Here is a 16,660-nt window from a genome sequence, read left to right as displayed (position 1 = left end):
AATGCCTTGCAACCTAAGTTCAGCTGCAAAGCCATCCTCTGATCTCCACACATGTATTGCTGTAGCAATGCATGCTCATATGTATACATACACACACACAATGTCTGATTTTCTTTTTTTAAACATTTTTCTTTTCATAATTTATCTTTTATTTTATTTGCTTTAGTGTTTTGCCTGCATGTCTGTCTGTGTGAGGATGTCAGATCCTAGAGTTACACACAGTTGTGAGCTGCCATGTGGGAGCTGGGAATTGAACCCGAATCCTCTGGAAGAGCAGTCAGTGTTCTTTAACCACTGAGCCATCTCTCCAGCCCCTCAACTGATTGTCTTTGTCCATCATTAATCTATCTCGTACTGTAGCTGGCCCCACCCTAGGGATGGTGAGCAACAGAGAGACTTATCAAAGTCATAGAAGATGTGTTTGCCACCAAAAAACTCATAGCACATTTTAAAAAAACCCTTTGTGCATAAAAGCTTTAAAATGGTTAACAGCATGCAAAGCTCAGGGTCAGGGAAATGTCATATGCACTAACACACTGTGAACAGATTTTGGGGAAATGCTTTGGTCTATTTGTACCTCCATTTTTAGTTGATAAAACGCACCCCCTACATTCGTAAGCAACTGTCTTCAAGAATGATGTGTGCGAAGGGTAAGCTTTGAACCAGAACACCTACAAGCACCATGAAAGCCCCCAAGACTGCACCTGTCACTGCCTCAGTTTCTCAAATACAAGGTCAGTAACTCCCTGGTTTTATGTCGCTCTCTTTTCTTTTACTTTTATAATAAAGTTGCCCCCAGCACTCAGTGAGGGCTAAAGAGATGGCTCAGCAGCTAAGAGAGTATGCTGTGCTGGGCAGTGGTGTGCACACCTTTAATCCTATGACTTGGGAGGCAGAGGCAGGTGAGTCTCTGATTCATGGCCTGCCTGGTCTATAGAGTGAGTTCCAAGATAGTCAGGACTGCACAGAGAAACTCTGTCTCAAAAATGAAAACAAAAGCAAAAACAAAAAAAAAAAAAAGAAAAAGAAAAAATGTATACTGCTTGCCCCAAATCTAACACCTCTGCCTCCACAGTCACCTGTATTCATATGTGTAGACTCGTGTGTGTGTGTGTGTGTGTGTGTGTGTGTGTGTGAGCACGCGAGAACACACCACAGACACATGCACCATACCCACAAGTAAAAATAAACTTTATTCTTTTAAATCAGTGGATTCCAGCATTTGGGAGACAAAGGCAGGCAGCTCTCTGAGTTCTAGCTTCATATAGTGAAAGCCTGTCTCCACAAACTAGTAAAAGTTGTATTACTTATGTTTTTATAATAATTAATTACATTATTTATAATAACGTATTGGTGATCAAAAACTTGAGACCTGCCTGATAACTTTAAAAGACTCCCTAAACATGGAGGTCTTAGGAAGAATGAGTACTTGGAGCTTGCTGATGGATGTAAGAAAGAAATAGAGGAAAGGAAAGGACATGACTGCTCCTAGGTGTGGTGGGAAGAGTTTATTATGGATATGTGGGAGAGCATAGCCAGAGTCAGCGACAGGGACATCTGGGCGAGTCTAGAGTGGACGTGACCAGGCTGAGTTGGGCCATGTGAGGAGAAGGGGAGGGGAAGGAGAGGGCAGAGAGCTAACCAGGTGCAGCAGCCAGGAGGCCAAAGGAACAAAAGGGAAAGGGCACCAAAACATCTGGATTCTATGGGGAAGAGCCTCTGGGGAGAGCAGCCAAAACGTCTGGATTTTATAGGAAGAGCCTCTGGAGAGGGGCAGCCAAAATGTCTGGATTCTATAGGGAAGAACCTTTGAGGAAGGGCAGCTGAAACCTCTGGATTCTATAGGAAGAGCCTCTGGGGAAGGGCAGCCAAAACATCTAGGTTCTATAGGAAGAGCCTCTGGGGAAGAGCAGCCAAAACTTCTGGATTCTATAGGGAAGAGCCTCTGGGGAGGGCAGCCCAGCCCCTGGGCTAGCTGGAGAGTTCAGGGTAGAGGGTGGGGTGTGCCAGCCATATCCTATAACAGCGCAGGACTGAGGGATGCTGGGAGAACCTCGAGGCCAGGTCCACTTTGATAGTTAAATAGGCACCTCAGTCATTTGTCCCAGGTTTAAAACTTAACAGTTCCAAGAAAAGATATTTAGAAGAAGGACTAGGGGAGGGGAGGGACAGTGGCTGCTTGTCCAGTTCTGAATCTGTAGGGTCACTCTGCTAAGCTCCAAATGGTGGATCACGTCCAAAGGTGGATCAGGGGGTCCTGTCCCTGACACTAGCTTCCCGGAGATCTGCAGCTTCCTAATTCTAAAACTTTGTTACCTGGATCAGGATGAAATTAACCACCACGAACGACTCTATGTTCCTTTAAAATCCTTTTCTAGCCTGTCAGCGGAAGAGTCTGGCTTGTGTTTCTGATCACTTCCTGTTTCTCCTCTCAGGGCGAGCTGCTCTTTGAAGGGCCGTACTTGAGCTCAGAGCATGCAGAGCTGATGAAACATGGCTTGAAAGATGGATCGGCTTTACAGGGGAGCAGAGTCCATTGGCTCCTACACTGCGGAAAGCTTTTTCTGGCCGTTCTGTTCCATCTACAAAAGATCCTTATCTCAGCCCCACCAGAAGAGCCAGAAATTTCATGGGCGTGCAATGCCACAGGAGACAGGAAACAGCCATTCTTGCCTGTCAGCCAGTCCCGATGTAAGTCCCACTGTGTGTGTGTATGTTTACATGTGTGTATGTGGTGTTTGTCTTGTTTGGATTTGTATGTTTTCACATGTGTGTATATGTCATTTGTGTATATGTACGTCTTGTAAGTGTGTGTTTATTTGAGGATATGCTCTGTTTATAAACATTTGTGTTTGTGTATATGTGTGCTTACATGCCTGTGTGGTGTATGCATTCTGTGTGTAGTGATTGTATTATATATGTGCATAAAGCTTATGTTTCTGTACATGTTGTGTGTATATTTGTGTACCATAGGCATGTGTGAGTGGCTTTGTATGTACATTTCTGTTCATTTGCATGCATGTTTACATGTATGTGTATGAATGGGGTACACTGTATTTTTATGGATTGTATGTGTCATGTTTGGATTTGTATATGTGTTTATATGTGTGTATTGTTTGTATATATGTATATGTGTTTATATGTGTGTATTGTTTGTGTGTATATGTGTATGTGTTTTCAACTGCATAAATGTGTGCCACAAGTATATGTTCGTGTGTGTTTACAAGTAGGCATGGTGAGTGTATGGTGGATATTATATTTTTTACTTAAATTTTTTCCATAGAATATATTTTGATCATTTTCCCCTTCTCCTTATCACGTAATTTACCAATCAAACTTTATGCTCTCTCTTTTAAAATATAAAATTAAAATTAAAAAACCTGGGGCTGGAGAGATGGCTCAGAGGTTAAGAACACTGGCTGATCTTCAGGAGGTCCTGAGTTCAATTCCCAGCAACCACATAGTGGCTCACAACCATCTGTAATGAGATCTGGTACCCTCTTCTGGCCTGCAGGCATACAAGGAGGCTGAACACTGTGTACACAATAAATAAATAAATCTTTAAAAAACCTGAAAATCAAAATAACCAAATTAAAAAACCAGTAAGACAAAAAGAAAAGGCCAAAACAAACTGAAGTGACTCATAAAGCCCACACTGCGAGCCCATGCCCAGCAATAGATAGCTAACACGAAATGACCTCAGCATCTTTGGTTGGAGGTTCTTCCTCATAACGTTTGGTCAGAGCGTTTACGACTTCCGGTTTTGAGTTTTTATGGGATTTCTGTGTTACCGTGTGTATCTCCATCTATATGTGTTTCTCCTATGTTTTCCTTAGCTCTTCTTCACCTGTTTGTTTGTTCACTTATTTTGTCCTATTCTGGTTTGTTTGTTTTTGTTTTATCTTTTTTGTTTTATTATTATTCTTTATTTGGTTTCTAAGGAGAGACAGAAAAGGTGTGGATTCTGACTGGAGGAGAGGTGGGAAAGATCTCAGGGGGTTGGGGAGGGGAAACCATAATCATAATATTTTGTATGAAGAAAAAATTCTACTTTCAGTAGAAGAAAAATAAGGGGTAAGCCCACAGAAAATCATGGAGCTTGTTTTGTATGATACATGTATTTCTATGTATGTCATATGTGTTACATGTTTGTGTGTTTACGAACCTGTATGTGTGTGTATGTGTCTACACATTCCTACATATGTAAGTGGCGTGACAGAAAGAGCTGTAGCACGGAGCCAGAACTTAGTGCTCTGTGGTGTTCTTCATGCTTGTTTGTCTCTCGGTGCTGAGGATCTGAAGCCAGGGTCTTGCACACTCCCTGCAGTGCTCTACCTCTGAGCCATGTCTGCCACCCCACAGTGGGCAAGGGCCCCTGGGGCACTTTATAAATTACACTCTCTTTCTGAGCAGTATAACCAGGGTGATGATAATGGCTCTGTCATCTGGGCTGGAGATAAAAATTCAAAGTGTACCCTGCGTGTGTGTGGCACTGTCTGGGGAGGGCCGGGAAGACTCGGAGGGCACGGCCTCCCTCCTTTGACAGTGCCGTGGACACAGGGCTACGTAAGTAACTGTCGCCCTGGGTGGTTCCTGGGCTCTGCACCCTCCAGTTTCATCTGTTGGGAACTGTTTCCTGTCCGTTCACTGTTCTCCAAAGAACCAATGAGGATCAGTGAAGACACACTTCAAAGATTGAAGGGTCTGTAACTTGTAGACCTCCGGGTCACAGAGCAGGGGACACAGAGGCAGCCAAGGCAGTGGGAACGCTGCTCAAGCCAGGAGGCGGCTGACCAGAGCTGAATGAGGCCATCGACCTGGCCTGCTTCCTTGGGAGCCACCAGACTTTCTTCAGGTACCTGCATCCACGTGTTAACCCATCCACATTAAGCTAGCCATTTGCTGAGCATCGCAAAGCTGTGTCTTCAGTGGCTCCCACGGGCTTTTTCCGGGATTCAGAGGAGACAGGGCAATCTGCTGGTTGAATAGAGCAGAGCACCCAACAGTGCGGTGACAGCAAGTCCAGGTCCGCACTGGGGCTTCCCACCCCAGAGCCTTTGTCCAGATTGTCTAGTCTGGCTGTGAGGGTCCTAAGAAAGTCATGGATCATGACTTCCAAACCCTGTCAGGAATCTAATAATCAACCTAATAACAGCACTGCAGGCTCTTGAGGCAGAGATGGTACTGGCCCAGGAAGTGAGGAAGCATCAGAGCAGTGTTGGCAGCTCCTGGTTGGGATGCCCCGGCTCTAATGTGCAAAGAGAGCTAAAGGTGATCGGTAACTGTGACTAGACAGTTAGGAGGTCTCTTTAGATTTAGCCCGAAAATTCACCCTGAAAGGATACTGAGGACCAGGAATGTGAGCATCCTAGCCAATGATGGTGTCTCCGTTGCACACTGAGGTGCTCAGTTCACCCCAGGGCTCTGTCTTGCACTGTGAAGGTCCCCATGGCTGCCACCTTCCTTGCCACTACTGAACACAGCCACCAGCTTTCAGCCATGCCAGTTCTCAGTGCTAAAGCCTAGATGGTTCTTTCTGGACTAAAGACCCAAAGTTGCACCCTCGCCAGAACTTCCTGACCCTGCCCATGTAGATCTTACATGGTCTGAGACAAAATCAAGACCATGCTACCTCTTTCTCCCTCTTCCTTACCATTCTTCTCCTCCTGATCCCATTCCCCACCCCGGGCCCTCAGTACAGAGTTATGGACACTGTCTGCCCAAACCAATTCAGTGGCTCCTTTCTCCATGACGAATAATCTCTTACACTCATGGTGGAGGACACAACTTTGGGGGGTTGGGTTCCAAAAGCCCCCAGAAAGTGCCCCATACTCCTTACCCCATACTTACCCAATATTTACTTACCCCATACTCTTTCCCACTCCTTATCAAGCACACACACACACACACACACACACACACACACATGCACGCACGCACCCCCACGTGGAAAAGACAAGCGTCCCTTCAAACACAATCAGTTAAAGTTTATAGGCTGGAGACATGGTTCAATGGATAACAGGGCTTGCCATGAGAACTTAACTCCTGAGTTTGATTCCTGGAACCCACGGGGGAGGAGAGCGTTGTCCTCTAACCTCTCCATGTGCACAAGGCACATAACTGCCTGCCTGTGCATGCAAGTGTTCACGACCACACGCACGCACACACTCACGCACAAATGTTATTTACATGTATTTAAATGTATTGTTGTTTTCTGTAGGTGGAAGAAGAAGAATGTGAACTCGGTCCCCAGAAGGACCCCACAAGGCATTCGCCCCTGGACTCCGATCAAGAGCTGACAAAAGGTACTCTGCTTTCCTAGCGGAGGAGAACTGGGAGGCGTGGATGGGAACACTGGTGTGCAGATGGACGCGAGCCCACACCCTGAGTGCTGGCAGGGGCAGCTGAAGGCCCTCGTTACATAGATTTACCCACTATAGCCAAATAGAGCAAGAGGGCTCCTCTTTACACCAGGGAAAACCAAGGAAAGGGACCCCTGCCAGGTGGATGGCCTTAGGGGTGACAAATGCCAGTTCCAAGGAAAGGAGCCTTCATATCTAAGCTCCTCCCTGAGAAGGACTTGCAGATCTGGACGTGATAAGAAGACTGCTCCCAGCTCTGGACGTCAGCAGTCCTTGTGTGTGGTCAGCTGTGTCCGATGTGTCACATGGGTTGACAGTGTCATGCAAGCAAGCAGAGTGTCACCAGTGGCCACTGGGAGGGACTGGGCTCCGTCTTCTCAGAGATTCACCTTCGCCACCTAACCTAAGGAGAGGGCATTTGGGGATGCTAGAAACCTACCCGTGTTTTCTTTCTAGAAGAAATTATTTGTGACTCATTGCATTTTAACATGAATGATATTTTTCCTTATTTATTCGAAGGGCCAGGACCATCAGGGAAAAACAGCCCAGTTATTCTACCACATGGGAAAGTCACCAACACAGGCTAAGCCTTTTTCACTTCTTACGGGAAGCAAAGCTAGTGTCATTATTTGAAAAGTCCCCTCTCTGCATCTCACAGTGCATTTAGCTTTTCCGTTTGAGCTCCAGCTGCTGAAAAGAGTTCATCTCTGGCCCTAGCTAGGCAGGCAGGAATGGACATCCAACGTCCGTGCTTAATCGAAACTTCCGTGTATCCACTCAAGTTCTCTCTATTCTCTTTGGAAAAGCTCAGGAGAGCCAAGATGACTGCAGTTCAGCCTAGGGTGCAGATGTGCAGAAGCGAAACCAGTGGGTGCTGAGGTTTGAAGGCAGAACCTAGCAGTTTTTGGTAGGGTTAGCGCTCTGTGATCTGAGACCCATCAGTGTCTCCCATGGGGACCACACTTGGAAATTGTCATGTGTCACTGTATGTGGTTTGGGTCCTAGGACCTGCAGGGCTGGGAGAAGGGGATTTCCTTCCCAGTCCCCAGCCTCAGGCATATTTAAAATTTTTAGCACTGGATTAGCCAGTGTTCAGTTGACATATGAGTCTCCCTTCTCAGCTGGTGGCTCTGATGTCCTTCTTTGTAGGATGTTCACCTCTGTCTTCCAGGTCCCAGGCTGAAAATGTAAGCCCAGGGAAGACTCAGGGTCAGATGCTGGCCTATGTCTCTGCAAGCTCCTCATCCTGGAACTCTGTTTTTCAGATGTGCAGGGGGTTATAACTTCTGATAAGCAGAGAGGGTAGGTTCTGTCCTATTTCCCTCTGATGGTTTGCTTTGTCAAATTCTTCTAGGTCTGAAGGAGAAAGAGCTCACCCCAAAGAAACTGCAGCTCCTTCTGGTGGGGAAAACAGGAAGTGGGAAAAGTGCAACAGGAAACAGCATTCTTGGCAGGCAAGAATTTGAGTCCAAAATCAGCTCTAGACCAGTGACCTTGACCTTCCAGAAAGGGAGTAGAGAGTGGGATGGAAAGGAGGTTGAGGTGATCGACACCCCGGACATTTTGTCACCTCAGTATCAGCCTGAAGTGGCAGCTGAGAAGATCTGTGAAGTCTTGGCCTCTCCAGGGCCCCATGTGGTGCTCCTGGTGATACAGGTGGGCCGGTACACGGCAGAAGACCAGCAAGCTGCCAGGCGCCTCCAGGAGATCTTTGGAGAAGGGATCCTGGCTTACACCATTCTGGTATTCACTCGGAAGGAAGACCTGGCTGGGGGCTCCTTGGAGGAATATGTTCAAGAGAACAACAATAAGAGCCTGGATGATCTGCATGTTGCTTGTGAGAGGCGACACTGCGGCTTCAACAACAAGGCACAAGGGGATGAGCAGAAGGCTCAACTGGAGGACCTTAAGGAGAAAATAGACTTGGTCTTGTGGGAAAACGAGGGCCACTGTTACACCACAAAACTTCCAAATGTTCCCAGCAAAGCAGTTTAACCACAGAGCAAGGCTCTGAGGAGGAATCCCTCGAGGAGTCCTGGCTGAAAGGTTGTCCCAGATCCTGATGGCTTCTGAGAGACCTGTAGGTACCTGATAGGGAGGGCATCCTGACGAGTGCAGGACGACCATACGCAGGAGTGTCTTAGTCAGTGTTCTCTTGCTGTGAAGAGACACCATGACCATGGCAACTCCTATAAAAGAAAGCGTTTATTGGGACTGGCTTATGGTTTCAGAGGCTTAGTCCATTATCGTCATGGCTGGGAGCATGGCAGGAAGCAGACATAGAGCTGGAGGAGGAGCTGGGAGTTTACATCCAGATCCACAGACAGCAGTTTGAGGGAGACTCTGGGTTTGGAATGGGCTTTTTGAAACCTCAAAACCCGCTCCCAGTGACAGACTTCCTCCAACAAGGCCACACCTCCTAAGCCTTTCAAACAGTGCCACTCCTGGTGACCAAGCACTCAAATCTATGAGCCTATGGTGGTCATTCTCATTCAAACACCACAAGGACATTCGATCAGCAGCTGTACCCTGTGTCCAGCCCTTGTTATCTGCTTCCTCTGTCTCCAAAGAGAACTTTCCAGTCCTTAGGTCAGACAGTCAAGTGTGGCAATGGGGTGAGGCCTCAGTTCAGGGGACCCAGCTACATTCTGTGTCCAGCTATGTCGTTTCTTTCTGACACATGGGTGGTCCCCCTTACACTTAGCCCATAGCACAGTGCCCTGACAGGGGACTTTCTGTCCCACTGATACCACATTTTTATGTTCTGTGTTTAATCTCTGATACAACCATAGCTCTTTGCCATTGCCTGACTCTTTCTTTCATGTAAGTTACACAGCTGCCTAGCCAAGGTCATCAGTGTTGAACCAAGCCAGGGACAGCCATGGACCAAATGATTATATATTTCTTAAGTTTCATCCTTATCCATAAACAGGGACAGACATTATGATTACAAGATGCCTGCCCCGTGTAATGGGTAGAAAATGACAACAAGACAGACTAGAGAGGCCCAGACCATCAGTTAGGGTTTTCTTCCACGATGTAAGATGTTTTCATAGGCTGTGCTCTAGAACCATGTTCTAAGCACTGATGTAAGGTATGTTCATAGGCTGTATTCTATAACCGTGTTCTAAGCACAGATGAAAGGTGTTTTCATTGGCTGTGCTCTAGAACCGTGTTCTAAGCACTGATGTACTTCCAAGCTTTTGAGAGACTTTGCTGCAATGATCACATGTGCACAGTGACTATCTTTGAACCATATGTCCTTTCTGGGATGAGGGGGCATCTAGTGCCTCTTTCGTCTTTTGGAACATTTGTCATTTGGAACAAATGTATGCAAGCAGATCACCATGCAAATGCAAACCTTGCAACAGATCCGAAGGCAGACAGGACATGGCAGAGACTCCAAGGAGTCAGAAATCTGAGGGCGCCAATGCAGAAACCTTGCCTGTGTGCTGTCTCCCTGGGCTTCACCATAGACTCCCAATAAAGTCGTGTTCCCTGGGTACCGCTCGCCTCTTTGTGATTTTTGTCTGACTTGGGTAAAGAACCTTGAACTGATTGGTAAGCACAGAGGCTCTGACATGCATGGCAAGATATATCCTGGGCTATGGAAGAATATGAAGAGGAGCCTAGAGAGAGGCTAAATCAATAAGTAATAAATAATAAAAATGGCACTGGCACTTGATCCTCTTGAACCATAAAAAAACAGGTTTCATGTGTGCTTCCTATGATAAGAATGAGTGCAGTTGGGCTAAGAACTGCATATGTCAGCCTTGGCCTAGGAGAACCTTACCCTGAGGCTGCAGGTGTCTCTATCTGCATGAACATGGGCAGAAAAGGCCATCTTCCCTCAGGTCACTTTTGTTACCTCCCCTTTTTTCTTTGGGTTCTATCACCCAGTTTTAGACCTAGCTTTGGGGATATGAGAGAACAAAGTCTATTTCCATACTTCCATGAACCTCCTTCACCGTGGTAGGTGTGTGGACGGCTGAAGGGAGGGTCTGCCTGTGTAAGTGAGCCCTGCAGGAAGATCAATCAGAAGGGTGAGCGGAGGGAAGGGAGTCTTTGAAAGAAGGGAACCTGCGAAAGAAGGCTAGGGGCTTAGACGATATGCATGGCAGGAACCTGGTTTCCACAAGAATGCTTCAACAGCACAGGGACGTTTTCCTGGAGAGATGGTCCTACAGATGACTTGCAACCAAGGAAGTGGGACATTGGCTCAGACCTCTTTTATTTATTTTCATTTTTCAAGACAGGGTCTCATTATGTAGTCCTGGATATTTTGAGACTCACTGTTTAGACCAGGCTGGCCTTGAACTCAAAGATATCTGCCTACCTCTGCCTCCTGAGTGCTGGGATTAAAGACATGCGCCACCATCACATGGCTGACTCAGACCTCTTCCAGGAAGCAGTTTAGCCAACTGTACAGGCTGCTGTGCTTCAGATGCCCCTGAGCATCCGTGAGAGTCAGGAAAGGCGGGAGTGTGGCCAGCTGATGGGAAGTTAAGGAGAGTTAGGAGGTGACAAATGCCCGATTCGCTTTGCTTCCCCTTCAGCTGTGCAGCAGAGGCTCGAGCTCTCTTCCTCACGGAAGGTTCAGGAGTGGAGTGGTAGGGGACTGTGTGGGTGGACTGTCAGGACACAGAAGATGTGACCTTGGGTTCTGCTAGACGCCTATCTGCAGGCCTGAGTCCAGTCTCCTCTGTTTGCCCAGTAAGAGGAAGTCCTAACCTCCCTTACGGGGCAAGGATGTCATGAATCACTTCTTTTTTTTTTTTTTTTTGATCTATTTATTTATTTATTTGTTTGTTTATTTATTTATTTATTTATTAAAGATTTCTGTCTCTTCCCCACCGCCGCCTCCCCTTTCCCTCTCCCTCCCCCAATCAAGTCCCTTCTTTAGCAAAAGGCAGCAATGGCCCTGGTTTAGAATGATGCTGGGAAGTACCTGACAAAGTGCTTGCCCTTCCTTGTATTGTTCTGACTTCCCCAAACAGGAAACAGACTGTTTCCTCAGCCCTGGCTCCCAGCAGCCAGAGTTGATCAATACTTTTACTTCCTTGATCCTCTCCTGCCTGAGATAGTTGCCCCACTGAAAGCTGGGCACAACTGATCAGGCGTCTTGACATCCCCAGAATGAATCATCCGCCTGGAACAAGTGTTTTTATTAAAAATAAGCCTGGCATCGTGTAACAATATTCCAAAGATGTGAGGGATCTGTATGCAGTGTGGATCTAAAGTAAGGCACTCCATTACTGATCTATCTATAGTCAGGCACTCTATTTCTGATCTATAGTCAGGCACTCTATTACTGATCTATAGTAAGACACTCTGTTACTGATCTATAGTAAGGCACTCTATTACTGATCTATAGGAAGGCACTTTATTACTGATCTATAGTAAGACACTCCGTTACTGGTCTATAGTAAGGCACTCCATTACTGATCTATCTATAGTCAGGCACTCTATTTCTGATCTATAGTCAGGCACTCTGTTACTGATCTCTATAGTAAGACACTCTGTTACTGATCTATAGTAAGGCACTCTATTACTGATCTATAGGAAGGCACTTTATTACTGATCTATAGTAAGACACTCCGTTACTGGTCTATAGTAAGGCACTCCATTACTGATCTATCTATAGTCAGGCACTCTATTTCTGATCTATAGTCAGGCACTCTATTACTGATCTATAGTAAGACACTCTGTTACTGATCTATAGTAAGGCACTCCATTACTGATCTATCTATAGTCAGGCACTCTATTTCTGATCTATAGTCAGGCACTCTGTTACTGATCTATATAGTAAGACACTCTGTTACTGATCTATAGTAAGGCACTCTATTACTGATCTATAGGAAGGCACTTTATTACTGATCTATAGTAAGACACTCCGTTACTGGTCTATAGTAAGGCACTCCATTACTGATCTATCTATAGTCAGGCACTCTATTTCTGATCTATAGTCAGGCACTCTATTACTGATCTATAGTAAGACACTCTGTTACTGATCTATAGTAAGGCACTCCATTACTGATCTATCTATAGTCAGGCACTCTATTTCTGATCTATAGTCAGGCACTCTGTTACTGATCTATATAGTAAGACACTCTGTTACTGATCTATAGTAAGGCACTCTATTACTGATCTATAGGAAGGCACTTTATTACTGATCTATAGTAAGACACTCCGTTACTGGTCTATAGTAAGGCACTCCATTACTGATCTATCTATAGTCAGGCACTCTATTTCTGATCTATAGTAAGGCACTCTATTACTAATCTATATATAGTAACACTCTATTACTGATCTATAGTAAGGCACTCTGTTACTGAGCAGGGAGGGAGGAGTCCTGAGCAGACGGAATGTGCTCCACAACCTCACCAGTGGGGACGCTCTGTCGGGTAATGACTGCAGCAGGACACACTGGTGAAATGTGGAGGAGAAAGAGATGTCCTACAGTTATGTCTAAAGTCCTGCTATGCCAATCGTAGCCCCTCTAGAAATAAGGCTTTGAGAAATCTTAAAAGGAGCCGCTGTCAGTCAGAGGGTGCCTGGGAAGAACATAACTTCATGGGCAGCAAGCTGAATGGTAGCATTAAACACAGGCTAGGATTGGGAGATCAGGAGAAAGTTGAACATTTTTCTTTTCTAAAAAGAAAGAAAGAGAAAGAGAGAAAGAAAGAAAGAAAGAAAGAAAGAAAGAAAGAAAGAAAGAAAGAAGGAAGGAAGGAAGGAAGAAAGGAAGGAAGGAAGGAAAGAAAAAAAGAAAGAAAGAAAGAAAGAAAGAAAGAAAGAAAGGAGGAAAACTATTCTTTTGTTTTGCTCACCCATTGCATTTGGCAGCATATCACAAATGAATGTTTGGCACTGTTTAAATCAATGCAATCTGACCTGTTGAGCAGCTCTAGGTGGTGGTGGTGTATCATCTCCGCAGTGTCCAGTCTCTGCAGCTCTTTATGGTGATGGGATGTGGAAAGTCCTTCTGCATATGTGTTGCTTTTATTGGTTAATAAAGAAGCTGCTTTCGGCCAATTACTTAACAGAATATAGCCAGGCTGGAAGAGAGAGAGAGAGAGCAGAATCAATGAGACACCATGTAGCCACCAGAGGAGAAATATGCAAGCTATCAGCAAGAACCTTGCCGGTAGGCCACGAGCTTCATGGTAAAATATAAAATAATAGAAATGGATTAATTAAGATAGAAGAACTAGCTAGTAATACACGTAAGTGATTGGCCAAGCAATGATTTAAATAATATAGTTTCTGAGTGATTATTTCAGTTCTGGGCAGCTGGAAATGAACGAGCAGCCTTCCGCAATAGTGATGATGTGCAGTCTCTGCAGCTCCATATAGTGATGGCGTGCATTCTCCACAGTGTGCAGTCTGCAGCTCTATATGGTGGTAGAGTGCATTTTCTGCAGTGTGCAGTCTCTGCAGCTCTGGTGGTCTCAGGCTTTCTCTGGCCCCACTAGCTGTCCTGTTTGTCTCTGTGTAGGTTCCAGAGTCGGGTGGATTCTTCTTCAGACCATACTCTGCCCCTCTCCAGGAGGCCCCTTATCTCCAGGCTCTGTGAAGTCAACGTCGAGGTCTCAGCTAAGGTAAATCGTGTCAGTTTCTCAGCTCAGAAAGTATCCTTTGCACTGCCATGGTTGACTTCTCCACGTCTGTTACAACTGCTCTAAAATTCCCTGTGGCACGTGGGGATTGCTCCCCTTCAGCCCAGCACAGCACACTGATATTGTTAGCAACACCTCAGGAGAGATCATTCGCTACAGTGGCTTGGCAAACAAAGGAACAATTTGGACATGACGAAGGGAGGTCCTGAGTCTGTTTGGGGCTGAGACCAGCACCTTCAGTCCTGTTTCCCTTTCTTTCTACTCAACATTCTTTGAGAGCAGCCTCCAGCCTCCAAGTCCCAAGGAGAAGCAAGAGAACAAGGCCTTTATTACCAAGGCAGAGGAAGTGCAGGAACCCACAATACTTCTGCTTATGTTTCTTGGTCATATGGCTGCCTCTAGCCACAAGAAACCCTGTGGAACGCAGTACTCACATGGACACTGCTTTCTAGGCAATGGTGTGCACCTATGAACAAGGAAGGAGCAAAGGTGGTAAGGACAGAAGACTAGTGGTGGGTGCCGGCGCGTGACTCAGCTCTGCTCCTCTCTGGAGCCATTGCGGTCTCATTGCCGGGGTCAGGGTGACTTCTTGTAAGGACCCACTGCGCTCTTGTTGATTCTACATAGGAGCCAAAGAAGGGTCAAGAAATAAACCCTCAGTGGGCGTCTGGTTCCAAACCTGGCCAGACACCTACAGAGACACCCTGGGTAAAGAAAAATCAACCAGACCTAGAGAAACAAAGGCATTTGGGTTCTTGAAATAAGGAAACACAGGCAGAGACATCCCCCGTTGAGTGCTTTTCCCCAGACCAAAGCTCAAGGGGGCGAGAAGGCCTGAGTCCCTGTGAGGTTTTTATTTCCTGGAACAACACACAGAAAGACTAAATTTGAAGTGCATGTTTGTTTAATTGTATTCTGTTGCATTAGCCTTTGGGTCTTTTCCTTAAGGGATGAGGGCTGTTCCCATACTGACCGCTTACAGCTCCTCTGTATCAGATGTTACCACCTAGTGCGGAATCTGGGCCGTGTTAACGGCGGTGATTGGAAAAGCTATAGCAGAGACGATCCACGCTGAACAAAATGCCCACACCGAGAAGGCTGACATCTTTTGTTAAATTTGTGTTAATGTTAGAAGATGATCACTGCTGTATACTTCCTGTGTATTTTATGACGTGAACACTGCACTTCACAAAAACATCCAGTGTTTGTCACAGATTTTTATCAGGTACCTGGGAATTGTTGAAATATATAAAGTGTGGGCCAAGGTCTGATAATGCACTGTCCAAACACATCCCAGGGGTACTGATGTGGCATTTCTGTGCCATTTTAGGATGCCTCCCCTGAGACTGAGAGCCTGTGCTGGACCAAAGAAAAGGCATTTCCCCTGCTTCAGATATTCCTAGAAAATAGCAGGACATCCCATGCTCCCTAGGGGAGTCTGTAAGACATGGACACACACTAAGGACTGGGTCAAGTAAGGAAGAGTGTCATTTTTGCCCACTTTATTGCTCCGCCTAGCTTGTGACTCTCAGGTCATTAATGAGAGTCCACAGCAGGGACCCACAGCCATCGTGTGCTTAAGTATCCCATTCCTTTTACCTGTGTGAAGGTGTCCTGTAAAGGACCAGCATGATGAGACCTGTAAAGGAAGATCCCGAAAGAGACCTTCACTAGGTCTACAAAATAGAAAGAGAAAGAACGTGTAGGTCTTTTCTTCTCACCAGGGCCCCAAAGTGAGAACAATGGTCTCCGCTTCTGAAAATATAACAGGAAATGTGGTTCAGTGGTTTCCATCTGAGCCTGCTCAAGAAAGGAGTAGAGCCAGCACTGAACTTCCTGAGCAAAGAGACATCAAGAATTTCTCATGGCAGAGTTGCCTCTCCTCCCCTGGCACAATTCTTGCCACACTCACCATCTGACACCAACCAAAATTACTTTCACATTTTATAGTGTTCAATCAGCCAAAGGCTTGGTTTAGTGACTCCAGAGTCTGGACCCATAAGACCACCAGGAGACCAGATCTGATGTAAAGACAGAGTCTTCCTAATTACGAGTTCAAATCCGGTCTCTCGTCCATCGGATGCAGTGGTGGAACAGGGCATTCATTGGGAGAAGAGCAAGTGTAGGCTGGGGGGCTGCACGTCGCATAGTCACAGTCTCAGGATCGGCACCTCTGGACTCGGTACCTGTCCTAGCTTGATTGGTTATTACAGCAGCAGGGAAATGGCTGCATCTGCTGCTGTGGTTCCTGCATTCCGACCTTCTCAGTAAAGCGCGTCCAGAGCCTGCTAGCCTTGCCTCTGTTTGCTTCTTTTCCTTATGGGGACATCTTGTGATTTCTTGGGGTTTTTTTTTTTTTGTTTTGATTTTTTTTTTCAGTAACTTAGTGCATGGTCAGGGACATAGCACATCCTGCTGGGTCAGGGGCCTACATCCTGGAGGGTCTTTTCTGCAGCCTATCATGGCTACCAAATTGTCAAAGCAGGGGTCTGGGTAAGGGCTTGGCCCTCACTGTTTTATATTATAAAGATGTGAGTATTTAGGAGTCAGGTGTGGTGGTGACATCTTTAATCCCAGCAGCAGCCCCAGCCCAGATATCAGCTTGGCACTGGGTAGCAATCAAACCCCTCACCTCTACCCACTCCCTTCCTCTCTCACCTCTTGAGATATGCCTCTGTC

At 46.1% G+C, this 16,660-nt stretch overlaps 1 protein-coding gene across 1 annotated transcript; it reads left to right on the top strand.

Annotated features, from left to right (window-relative positions):
- The first annotated feature begins 2,436 nt into the window (after positions 1-2,436).
- LOC126509533 (GTPase IMAP family member 6-like) lies at positions 2,437-9,867 on the top strand. The gene is made up of 3 exons (XM_050155483.1): positions 2,437-2,691; positions 6,221-6,305; positions 7,717-9,867. The coding sequence occupies exons 1-3, from the start codon at positions 2,506-2,508 to the stop codon at positions 8,355-8,357; spliced, it is 912 nt and encodes a 303-aa protein (XP_050011440.1). The 5' UTR covers positions 2,437-2,505; the 3' UTR covers positions 8,358-9,867.
- Positions 9,868-16,660: the final 6,793 nt, after the last annotated feature.

This window comes from Alexandromys fortis, unplaced genomic scaffold, assembly GCF_014885135.2.
Source record: "Alexandromys fortis isolate MF-2015 unplaced genomic scaffold, M_Fortis_MF-2015_v1.1 scaffold_93, whole genome shotgun sequence".
Taxonomy (NCBI): Eukaryota; Metazoa; Chordata; class Mammalia; order Rodentia; family Cricetidae; genus Alexandromys; species Alexandromys fortis.
The sequence above is the reverse complement of the archived record's forward strand: the minus strand, read 5'-3'. Positions and strand labels throughout refer to the sequence as shown.